A 13,303-nucleotide genomic window follows, 5' to 3' on the forward strand; every position below is an offset into this window, starting at 1 on the left:
AGGAAGTTTTCTAATAGACAAGCGAATGAGTAAAAGAATAGATAACTACAAACCACTTCCCTTCTTTTCTAATATATTTTTGACAGTTGAAAAAAATTATGCCACTATCTGAGGTAGTTCTTACATATGTAGAAAAAAACTTAAGATTATTATACTCTGAAAAGCAGAATAAAGGGAGGTAAGTTTTCCATACTTCACTAGAAAAAGTAAAATGTGGGTACCCATAGACTACAATAAGTTATGCTTATACAATGTAATACTTTAAACCTATGTAAAGAAACACACTCAAAAACGTTATAGATAAAACAAAGCAGAATTCAAAATATGCTCAATAACCCACAGAAAGTCAGGAAAAAGAAAACAGGGAGACAAAACTAGAAGGAACAAATATGAACCAAAAAAAATAAGATGCCAGTAATCAATAATCAAATTAAATGTAAATGGCCTAAATACACCAAGCAAAATACTGAGATTGTCAGAGTAGATTTTTTTTTTAAAGAGTCTTACCTATAAGCTTTCTACAAATGACTCGCTTACAATATAATCCAACATGTAGGTTTAAAGTAAAAGGATAGAAAGAAAAAAGAAACAGGATTGTTCATAGTAGCTTTATCTGTTATAGCAAAAAATTGGGAAAAAAAAACCAAAATATGCTAGGGTATGTTTGTGGTTAAACAAGTTATGGTGCATTCACATCACTAGGTATCGCTCAGCAATAAAAAGGAACAAAGTACTGATATATGCGAAACTTGGATAAACCTCATGAGCATTATGTTGAGTAAAAAGGCCAATTTCAAAAGCTCACTCAAGTGATAATTCCATTTACATCCATTCTTTAAATCACAAAATTATAGAGAAGAGGAAGAGGTTAGAAACAGGTTGTCACGGGTTAGGGATGGTGGATGGATAAGGAGTGGATGTGACTACAAAGGGATAGCGTAAGACAAATCTTGGTGCTGAGGGAAGAGTTCTGTCTCTTGATCGTGGTGGTGGTGGCTCCACAAATCAACTCATATGATAAAAATGATATAGAACCACACGCATGTATTGCACTAACGTCCATTTGCTTTGGTGTCACACTATAGGTACATAAAACGTAACCAATTAGAGAAACCAGATACATGGATGGAAGCTCTCTGTACTAATGTTGTAACCTCCCATAAGCTTCTAACTTTTCAGAGCAAAAAGTAAAAAAAAAAAAAAAAAAAAAAAAAAAAAATTCATATTTGGGGTAATTTATGTAAGTACTATGAGAGCCATGTTATTTTATACACTTCACATTTTATTTTTGAAGTTTAAATGGGACATGTTTGTGCAAGAACCTTCCACTTTGTGTGTAGATGGTAATGAATACATCTTAGTGGAACCCTGCTAGCTAAAATTATTTTGGTGCAAGCTGCTCTTTATATGTTAATGCGGTCAAGGTTCAGAACCCAATTCTAATGTAGTGGGGAAGTTTCCCATATCAACAAACAATTATCCGAGACCAGCTGGGTGTCCTACAATTCAACTCAGTTCTGCCACTAGTTAAAAGCTCAGTCCCACAAGACTGCCCTCCTCCCTTACTTCAGAGGCAATCTAGATTGCTTCTCACCAACTGGCTGTAGATTAGAGCTTCTAACAATCCCATCCTTGGGTTCAATTAATTTGCTAGAACAGCTCAGAGAACTCAGAGAAACATTTTACTTATTAGATTATCAGTTGATTTTAAAAGGCTACAACTCAGGAGCAGCAGATGGAAGAGATGGATAGGGCAAAGTATGAGGAAATGATGAAGAGCTTCCACGCCCTCTCAGAGTGTGCCATCCTCCCTGAGTGTCTACTTGTTTACCAACCCAGATGCTCTCTGATCTTGGTCCTTTTGGGTCTTTATGGAGGCTTCATTATGTACACACAATTGACTGAATCAGTAGCCATTGGTGAATAATTCAACCTCCCGTCCCTCTCCCTTCCTGCAAAGTCTAGGTGGGTGAGACTGAAAATTCCAAATCTCCATTCTCTTGGTTGGTTCTCATGGTAACCCCAGTCCCAACCTTAGGTAGGTCTCCAAAGTTGCTTCATTAACATAACAAAAGATAACTTTGCTGGTTTCATCATAGGAAATTCCAAGGGTTTTGGGAGCTGTGCGCAAGAATTGGGACAAAACCCAAATATATATTTCTTATGATAAATCACAATATCACAGACGTGCAGCCAGACTGAAACTATAAGAAAAGTAAAGGACTGATTTATATTTAGGGGTATGAGAGTCTTTATATTAGGGGTAGGGATTGGGGAAATATAAGAACAGAAATACTTGCTTGTGTCATTACACTGTTATTACTTTAAATTTTAATCTCAAGTTCTAAGAGGCTATGGGAGGAGCAAGGACAAATGGAAGCATCCATTAACTATTCAATATTTATGGAGTCCCTACTTTGTACCAGGCCCTAAGTTAAGCCAAGAGTTACAAAGATGAACAGTTTCTGGGAGAAGGAATTCTCTGTTCCCTGAGGCCACAGACAAATAAATGACTATATTTAGACCAATGACTATAATTTAGAGAATTAGTTCCACACAAGTGGTGGCATACTGTACAATGTAACTATGGAAGAAGAAGCACCCAATTTTTCCTAGATTTCTCAGGAATAATTTTACAAAATTTGAAGGATGAGTAGGAGTTTGTCACTTGTCTAGAGGGGAAAAAATACTCCTAATAGAGGAAATAGCATGTGTAAAAGTGGAGAAACCAAATTTCCATTATGACTAACTGGATGCATAGTTTTGTCTCCATGTCAAGATTCTTCACTTCTTATTTGTTCTTTAATTGTCCACAACCGGGTTTCTGGACCATTATGTCACTGAATTGCCATAATGGTCAACAAACCACCTGATCTAGAAAGTAACTGTTTTGGTCTTATCTTACTTGACCTGACTTGCATTGTTTATCACTCACCATTCCAGAAATGCTTTTCCTCTTTTGGTCTCTTGAAATTATGGCTTTTTGGTTTTATTCCTACATCTTTGACTACTTGTTTGCAATCTCCTTTTGCATGCTCAATAGCTGTTGATTTAAACAAAAATGCCGAAGGATTGATGTCAATAAAGAATAACTTGAGTTTGTGGACAGGATGGAGTCAATGGAGGGGAAGAGGTTAAAGATGCAGGAGAGAAAGGATTTTAACAGAATATGGAACTGACAAATATGAAGGAATGAAGGGAATCTAGAACATAATAGGACAAAGAGACATAATTGAACAGTCTTTTATTTTGAGTTAGGCCTTAACTCCTATGGAGTCATATATGAGTGATATATTCCGTCAAACAGAATGAAGCATATGGAAACTAGACAAAAAAGAGTTTAAGACATACAAACCAGTGTTTATGATCATATTTTAGCTCCAGAGACAAAAGAATATCTTTTTCAGCTAATAAACACCAGCAGGGTAGAGTGAGAACATGCCTGGAGACTCCAGATCTCAAAGTATAAAAATGACCTAGGAAGCAAAGACTAAGATGAGTAGCAATGAGTAAGTGGAAACTTGATAGAGGCTTTCAAAATGCCTCCATATTTGTTATCTGTCTGTAATCTATTATTTTCTTTTGTATTTTTCTGGTATTTTTTGTAATCTATTATTATCTAGATATATTAATACAGTGATTTATGATTAAGAATTTTATTTTGAATATTAAAATATTAATATTTTAATAAATAAATAATCAATTAATTGATATTAAAAATCAAATGCCTTCTGTAATTTGTCAATGTTCTCTAGGAGTTTAGCTTTATGATACCCTCATTGAGAACAGCTATGTGACTTGCATTCAACAGCTATAAGTAGGACCTTCAATGTTAGAAACAGGGTTGGAGATTCCATTTTATCAAAATCTGAAACACACTTTATTAGTAAACACAATTTATTAGTAAATTAACAGCTAATATATATATATATTAATATATTATTTATATATTCACAAGAGACACACAGAGAGAAGCAGAGACACAGGCAGAAGAAGAAGCAGGTTCCATGTAGGGAGCCCGATGTGGGATTTGATTCCTGAACCAGGATCATGCCCTGAGCCAAAGGCAGATGCACAACCACTGAGCCACCCAGGCATCCCAATTAATAGGTAATATTATGGTATAGTTACGGTAAGTCATGAACTCTGTTCAAAGCTTTATACTATTCCATTTAATATTCATAATAATTCTGTGAATTGGGGACACTTAGTATTACTATCGTATATTTAAAGTTTAAAAGAGTTAACAATTTTGTCTCAGATCTTACAGTTTATAAGATGAAGATCTGGGTCTCACACCCAATTCTGACTGCTATAAAGTTCATGATTTTAATTACTGTACTATATTGGTACCATGTGATGCCTAAGAAATTACAGGTAGAAATGAAGGGAATCAAGCTATAAGATAAGTTGAATTTTGAGAAAACCTTCAAAATTTCCTAAGTATTTAAGAAAAGAGTCATTGATTAAAGCAGTATTTCTTGTAAATAAAGATGTATGTACCTTTCTAATATCTCACGATAGATCAATTGCCTCCTTATATTTTGCTAGATATAAATATTTTTTACTACTAATTCTATAATCATCTTCTGCAAGCACACCGACCGGTTCCTAGGCCTTATTCCAGGATTATTGTTAGATAAAACCAAATATAATATGGTTAATCCTTTGCACTAAAGTTATTTAAATTCTACTGCTTAATAGACTATCATAAGAAGTAGTCTAGGTGTCTGAGTTTCTGATAATTTTACTATAAAGTAGATGATTAGAGTTATATATTTGTTTTTTTTTTTTTTAATTTTTTGATTTTTTTATTTATGATAGTCACAGAGAGAGAGAGAGAGAGGCAGAGACACAGGCAGAGGGAGAAGCAGGCTCCATGCACCGGGAGCCCGATGTGGGATTCGATCCCCGGTCCCGAGGATCGCGCCCTGGGCCAAAGGCAGGCGCCAAACCGCTGCGCCACCCAGGGATCCCTAGAGTTATATATTTGAAGCCAATATATAATTATCATAACCCCACATATAGAGTATCCAGTCATCAAAGTAATGTAAAATGGCTGATTCCAGAGACAGGGCAGCTAAAACACAAGATGAAACTGGAATATTTTTGTCATGCCAGATAGTGCAAAAGTGCTAAAAAAAAAAAAAAAAGGGGGATCACATTGCAAGGACATAAGAATCAGGATGAAGTGACTTCCACTCCCCAAATAAGGAACAATCTGAGCATCAAAATAACCAAAGACAGTAATGAATTATGAACATTTTTTAAATGTTGGGAATCTATGAGCTTCTGCCATAATAGAGAAAGATGGAAAGACAGAAAGATGGAAAGAAGAAAGAAAGAGAAAAAGAAAGAAAGAAAGAAAGAAAGAAAGAAGAAAGAAAGAAAGAAAGAAAGAAAGAAAGAAAGAAAGAAAGAAAGAAAGAAAGAGAAAGACGAAAGAGAAAGGAATAAAAGGAAAAAACGAGGAAGAAATGGGGGGAAGTAAGGTTCTTATTTCTAGTAGAAGGCCAAGTGCTGTTTAAGTAGGATTGCTCAAGCTAGAAAAATCATCACTCCATAATCATCAGAGTAAAGATTAGTTCACAAAAGAATCACGGAGAATGTAAAATCTGCGGGAGGGTTAACAAGTAACAGACATTTGTATTTTATGATTTTAAAATTTCTCCCTATTGCCTATTGGCAGCATGGGGAAGGAAAAAACAAAAAGGAACTACACTATGCAGAAATCAGACACCTTGATTAGGTAATCAAAATTAACAGCACAAATGAGGGACAGATGGATGGCCTGTGCCTCTGGATATCATTCCCTGGGAAGCCTATAACTTCACTTATTTGATCCCAGATGAGCATAACTGGAACCTAATCATGAGAAAACAGGAGTCATACCTCAAATGAGAAACATACTATTGAAAAGGCAGGGGTGGGGGTGGCGCATGCTTTGCTGAAAATTATCAATGTTTGGAAAGGACAAAGAAGACCAAGGAATTAGACCCCAGAATAAAGAGGAATAAAGTGATGTGACAGTCAAATGTGATACTTGGATTTTGTACTAGAGGGGAAGAAAACCCAAAACTGTAAAGGACACTATTCCATCAATTGACAAAATTGAAATAAGGATAGCAATGGGACAAAAGTATGATACGTACACAAGCTGAAAACGGCACTGTGATTATATAAAAGCCTGTCCTTATTCTTCAGAAATGCACACTGACATAACTAGGAAGAAGAGGGCACAGTATACACCGATTGTTCTCGAATGACTCGATGGAAAAACATATAAATTTCCACATACTCTCCAGAGAGCAAATGTTGAAGCAAATGGGAAACAACGATGGACGAAACCGAGTAAAGGGTACAGGGCATAGACTGTATTATTTCTCTAACAGTTTTTACACGAATTTGAAATTAATTCCTAAATATAGAATAGAAAATGCAGGGAGAAATAAATCATCCGTATACGCAAACCCTACGGAAGCTCATATATCCAGAAACTTCTCAAGAAAGACGTCTTTGCAGAATGTACACTGAGCAGTTTGAATGACCAAGTAGAACGACACCTCCGGTTAGTTCAGGCAATGTTGGTGATATGCTGGAACCCACAACCTAATTTTTGTGTGAATTAGGGAGAGGCTCTGTGGAGCTATCATCCTGGGGCCAGACTTTTTTTTTTCTTATTATTGATTTTTAAAACTGATATAGACCATGACCGAGTCAGTAAGAACTAACAAAAGTACTGGTTTAAAAAAAAAAAAAAAACTAGACGAATCACCCATGCACCAAACTAGCCATTATTTCTCGTATTTTTTTTTATTATTTTTATTATTTTTATTTTTTTATATTTCTCGAATTGACAGGGCGTGTATCTGGATCTGTTTTTAACACTCTCCACTGTTCATATGGTGACTGCTATTTTGAGACACATCTTCTTTTGTGATGTAACAGAAGACGAGGGTATACAAAATGTTGATATTTCTTAGGTAAAATATAGACAGATCAATGACATTTATAATTTGGCTTTCAAATATAAATATGTAAGTTGAAGAAATTTAATAGAATTATCAGACACATTACTTAAAGCAGAAACTCCACAGCGGTATGCATTTGAATACAGATCATTAAATTATAATTTGAAATTATTGGAAGCATTTATAAATATATCAGCCATGTCTAGCTATTCATTGGATAACGGTTAATATTTATGCTAATTTTACTCATTTACTCTGTATGGCAGGATCAGAAAAATAAATCCATGCACAGTTTAACTTATAAACCCAATCTGTCTTCTTTCAGCTTCATGATGTTATCCATTATCATTATTCTAATAACTTTACTAACCAACACTCACGCTATTTAATTAAACCAAAATGTATCCAAGCACTTAAAAAAGAAGAATATGCATAATAACAAGCACTGCAAAGCGGGAGAGTTCAATCCAAAATATTAATCTTAAATTATATGAAGATGGAGATTATGTGCTTCATTCTTACAAAAATTATATTGCCGTATCAGATTTAAATCCCTGGAAAGATGATTAAAAGTCAGCCATACATTTGCATATCACCTTATAGTTTTTAAAGCACGCTTACGCTCATTCTCTTTTTCGAGTCTCACAATAGCTAGGGGTTTTTATCGCTCGATATTTGGAAAGTAGACAACTAGCAGAGGGTAACTGAGGCTACGAGATTTGCAGTAGGATTGGCTGAATTGATGTATGAGGACCTTGAGATCAAAGCGCATGTATCCTGACTGCTCCAATCGTCTCACTTAGACCCCCACGGAGAGTCCTGCCACTAATCCAGTGCTTATCTACCCGTTTTATGATCCCGTAGCTGCTCTAAGGAGTGGAGTACTGGCAGGCAAGAGCACACTCATGCCTCACAAATACTATAGAGGCCATAATGCATATTATGTAAGTGTACACTGCTGTTATATCGATTTTTTCTCACATTAATAGTAATACTTAGCACGTGATGTAGGTCTCATTAGACCTACTGCACAAATGAGGAAACTGAAAGACACTTAAGGATAAGTGATGCTAAAGAAACCCTTAGCAGATAAAAAGGATGTGGCAATTGTACTCTCTCCACACCTACGTAAAGGTGCCTTTCTGATTTCTTTAAAAGCCATGTCATCACACTAGCCCTATTAGAGCTATTTCCACCAAAACTGCATAACACAAATAAAACCAAATTTCACTTACCGGAAACATCACGGGATCCTATTCATTAAAACTACCACTGTTACTTCCAGGGTACGACGCAAAGCTCTATAATTCAAGTGCTGAAACTTGACACAAATTGGTGATTCGGTGACGGGTGACCACGCAAAGCCTTGTTTTGAAGATGATTATCCCCAACTTTGTGCATGTAGCCAGAAACCCTTGGAAATGCTATATCCCTTCACTTCACCTAGCTACGTGATCTTGTACAAGTTACTGAAAGTCTTGGGTTTTTAGATCCCTCATCAGTTAAAATTTAATTCTAACTGCCAAATCCTTGATTCTGAACTGCATTTTGAAATTAGACCCAGCAACCTCGTAATTTGTATAATTTCATTCTCTCTTGATTACCTTAGCAGTTCATGCTGGCCTATTAACATGTGAATGACGACTGAATAAAAGCCTTACACATTTAAATGAAGATATTTCTCTTGTGATATTTCCATCTGAGCTCTTTGTCTATTGATTTGTGATTATCCAGTACACTAAAATGAAAATAACCTTGACTGAGAATCAAGAGACATAGATTCTATTCCTGGGCTCTGACAGAAACTGTTCATTTAACTTTGGTGAACTGCAGTGCCTTTAGGTATAAAGATTAAGTATAAAAATACGCACCCCGCTTATCTCGTGAAAAAGATGTAAAAAATATAAGCTGGTTCTTAGGTTCTGAACACGTGAGGTTACGGGGGACTGTTGAACAGCAGCACAAATGACACTGATATATTTTTACTTTACCTGATGGAGAGATGTGCCGCCAAGAGATGGAAGGCTCTGGTTTCCCAGTGGCCAAACAAGTAAGGGTGACATTGGTTCCTTCGTTGATGGTCATATCACTTGAGATGTCATATATCTTCGGAGGAACTGAAATAGCAAAACACGCAGTGGTCAGAAAGACACATACAAAATTCTGTTGAAATATATATGATCAACTGCACGACAGACAGCAAACGGTGGTGGTGAAATCCACTTGTGGTCCATGGTCAACACTCCAAAGATAGATTCTCTAGATCCTCAGGACTCTCCTAGAGTTTTCTGTTCATTGGTTGGTTTTATTTTTCTCTAACCTTTAGATATTAAACACTTCAAGATAAATGGGATGTTTAGTAACCGGAAAAACACGGATATTACTTAAGTTAAAATTTTATTGTGCGGACTTGTATTAAGTAAACTAGAATGTATCTACTCTTTGTTCTATGTACCTTCACTATAATGATGGTTTCCTCGGTGAGATGATGTAATAAAAAATCAAAATCTGAACGAAACTTTAAATAGCAGAACAGTTATGCCAACATGCTGTTTTAAGAGCTGAGTGAGGTAAAACACGTGTGAGATTAGGAGGATGAGATTTCAGCGGTACAAAGGCTTTTGCGACCTGAGTTTTCTATCTGCCCCTTAGTAGGGCTGGACTTTCTAATCATTTATATCCGAAGGGACTCATTTCCTAAGGGCTTGAATGGTGTCTTCATTATGTTGTTTTGTCAGTGATGGCTGCAAACCACCAGTAAAAATAGATCTCTTCATCCTGGGATTTCTTAGAAACCTTGTTATGCTAATTGTGAATCTCCCCAAGTAAAGGGAAAAAGTTTATATTGTATTTGTTTCTGTTTTTTTCTTCTGACATACTAGAAGACGAAAGCTTTTATCCAAGAGCATTTGATAAAACTAGTGACCACGGAATGCACTTTGGGAATGCCGTATGGGAAAATCTCTGAATGCGCTTCCAATTAAAACGTTCACATCCTCTCAAATATCAAATGGTCTCACGTCATCCTCAAATGGCATGGATGTGAATCCTGGGTTCTCTACTAGCTGTATTACCCAGGGCTAAGGTATGCATATATCTCAGGCTCTGTGTCTTCATCTGAAAGATGGGAGATCCCATATAGCCTCTATGAGGATTAAATAAGCTGGGATATTTTAAAGAATTTTGAAAAGTCCCTGGCATCAGTATTGGCTTATTAGTATTAGATGCCCTAAAACACATATATGATTTTTGAATCTGATTTCAGTACTGCCCTTTTCTCACGCTTTCATCACTTCATCAGTTTGTTAGTGTATAAGACCAGCCTGTGCCATAAGTTTTCGTTTCCTCCATACAAATTATAGTATGCGGACACTCAAGGTTGAAACTAATAAATCACAATTAGAGATCAAGATCATTTTTAGAGAAAATATGCCTTTTACTGGAATTCTTTTCATCGTTCCATTCTTAGGCTTCCTATACAAGAGATATATTTTCATAGCTATTTTTAAAAAGGTAATTAAAATTTGTTACAAGGATAAATTAAATGATCTATACTTTGAATATCATCTTTGATTTTTTTTTAATTTTTTTTAATTTTTATTTATTTATAATAGTCACAGAGAGAGAGAGAGGCAGAGACACAGGCAGAGGGAGAAGCAGGCTCCATGCACCGGGAGCCCGATGTGGGATTCGATCCCGGGTCTCCAGGATCCGCGCCCTGGGCCAAAGGCAGGCGCCAAACCGCTGCGCCACCCAGGGATCCCTCATCTTTGATTTTGTTTAATGAAACTAAAACCTGCAACAACATCACCACCAAAAAACCCTAGAATGATTTGACTGTAAATGTAAAGTATTTGATCATATGTAACTGTTGTTAGGATTGAAGAAAAGCTTATTCCTAAGTAATATATACCATTGTGACTGTTTGACATTCCCTAATTGGCATTTAAAACATATTATCATTAAATTCTTCAGTGAGCTCTTCCCAAGCAAAATAAAATAAAATAAAAACCATTCCAAAGAGAAGACTCTTTTCAGCTTAACTGAAACAGAACAGAAATAAAGACATTAAGATATCCTATGAGGAAAGTAGAGCAAAGTGTGCATGACTCATTGGTGAATAGGAAAGTTCATAACAATCAACTTACGTGAAAAAACCACCATCTGGATATGTGGGCGTAGGTACAGGTTAGAAATCATGAACCATGAAATATATGTGTACATATGTTCATATATACATACACACAATTACGTACCAACGCCCATTATTTAAAAAAAAAAGTTATACCGTAGTTTCTTCCTTCATACAGAAGACAGCACACAGAGATCATTCTAGTTTATTTACATATTCCAAACATATAACTGACTCAATTTTCAACAGTGGTATGTATATTCAAGAAAAATGATGGAGGGCTGTAAGACCGTGAATGCTATCTTCTATATTATTTTGTCAATTCAATCCGATCTTAAAAATAGTTTAGTTTCATCTTTACACGTCTACCTGTATTTAAAGTGGCGAGCATGAGCGGTAAACTAATACAAAGCACGATATTTGGCTTCACAGAGAAACAACCAAGTCCCTTAGCAATAAACTTAGATTTGACATTTAACTTTGGGAAATTGTGTGGTTGGGGGAAGAGTGTCAAAGTCCGGGTGTGACATGTCATCTCAGGGATGGCAACTGCCTCCCGGGGCCTCATCATTCAGGATATACTACAGGGAAGAAACATCTGGAAAGAGGATGCTAGTAAAGGAAAATCCCTCTGGCAAGGCTCTTCTCCCTAAAATGCATCACCTGTTGGCAGCAGATGCTGCATGTAAAGAGAACCAGTGAAATCCTTCACGCGCATCGCAGCTTGTGGAGGCAAAAACAGGTGTTGGCTTGCTGACTACTCAAAGCCATTTCATAGTCTGTTCAAGATTGCAAACTTTGAGTATTATGGAGGGAATAATTCTGGACTCACAGGAAATGTACAATTTTCAAGGCATAATCCTTGCCCTCAAAGAACTTAAAATTAAAAGAGGGAGCCAAACAGGTGAGTAACTAAGAGAAGACAAATATTTTCCATGTTTCCCTTTCCATTTCCCATGAGTAACACATGTCTAACAGGTATGCCTTCTGGGTTCGAATCAGCAAACCTTAGTTTCATCTTGGTTTCTTCAATCATGCAGGAGAGTTTAGGCACCAAGCTATTCAGTGTGGTGCTGTTTATAATAGAGAAAAACCATGAATAACCTCAGTGTAGGATGACCGAAATAGAAGTATTATCAACTCTGCATCCAGAATAAGGTATGGTACGGGTTAAGGACTCGGTGTGATCTGAGGGAGCACTCGACTAGGAGAAAACAGAATAGAAAAAAAAAAAAAAGATGTTTTTACTCTGGGTGACATGAGCGGGGAAGAACGGTAACGTCTCCGGCATCTGAAGACCATCTGGCTCTGGTAGCTGTTCCTACATTATAGCTTGTGCATAAATCATAAATGCACACGGGTCGGAGGACTCTACTGAGCTCTGGGAACAACAAAGCAACACGTCCTATGGTATTTCCAATCCCCTATGCACTTGCCTAGAAGACAGAACAATGAGGAGACCTAAGGTACCTTACTATGGTAGGGTAGGTTCCTTTTCCGTACACCTTATTTTAAACTTCCTCAAACTCTTCTCATTTAGAAATTTAGCTTAAAATGAATCTGTTTGAAAAGGAGCGAATGTGTTCAGCCAATTCCACAATTTTTTAAATCACTAAGTAACCACAGATTTTAGTAATATTTTGAATTGCTGTGCACATATTTAAGTATTTATGACTTAGAGCAGAATAATAAAGGAATAAATTATTCATCTAAATGTAGACTTGTTTAATTCACAGGAAGTAATTACTGTGACATTATCATCACTGTCATCATCAGCAGCATGACACCATATGTGAAAACAGTGAGGGCGGGGGCGCCTGGGTGGTGCAGTCGGTTAAGTGTCAGACTCTTGGTTTTGGCTCAGGTTGTGATCTCAGGGTCGGGAGATTGAGCCCCACGTCAGGCTCGTTGCTTAGCTCAGTCTGCTGAAGACTCTCTCCCTTTGCGTCCCCCACCCACCATGTGCACCCACTCTCAAATTAATAGATCTTTTAAAAAAATGAAGGGTGGAAGTTCTAGATTTCGTTACAAATCACAGAATATCTATCTCCTAATGGAACCCTAATTGGGGACATACAGGACTTTACAACGGCAGTCATAATAAATCGCTCTATATTATCTATATTACCGGTCAGAGAGATTGAAAGCCACTGGAAACTTTCTGAACAACAGAGGCTGGAAGAGGATTTAAAGGTTGTGT

The 13,303-nt window shown here is 36.6% G+C and overlaps 1 protein-coding gene across 1 annotated transcript in view; it reads right to left on the bottom strand.

Annotated features, from left to right (window-relative positions):
* NEGR1 (neuronal growth regulator 1) overlaps positions 1 to 13,303 on the bottom strand; it is an 821,559-nt gene that overhangs the window by 335,852 nt on the left and 472,404 nt on the right. The window contains exon 3 of the mRNA XM_055339346.1: positions 8,963 to 9,088. Within this exon, the coding sequence (XP_055195321.1) occupies positions 8,963 to 9,088 (126 nt within the window). The remainder of the gene's footprint in view (positions 1 to 8,962; positions 9,089 to 13,303) is intronic.

This window comes from Nyctereutes procyonoides, unplaced genomic scaffold (genome assembly GCF_905146905.1).
Source record: "Nyctereutes procyonoides isolate TBG_1078 unplaced genomic scaffold, NYPRO_anot_genome, whole genome shotgun sequence".
Lineage (NCBI taxonomy): Eukaryota > Metazoa > Chordata > Mammalia > Carnivora > Canidae > Nyctereutes > Nyctereutes procyonoides.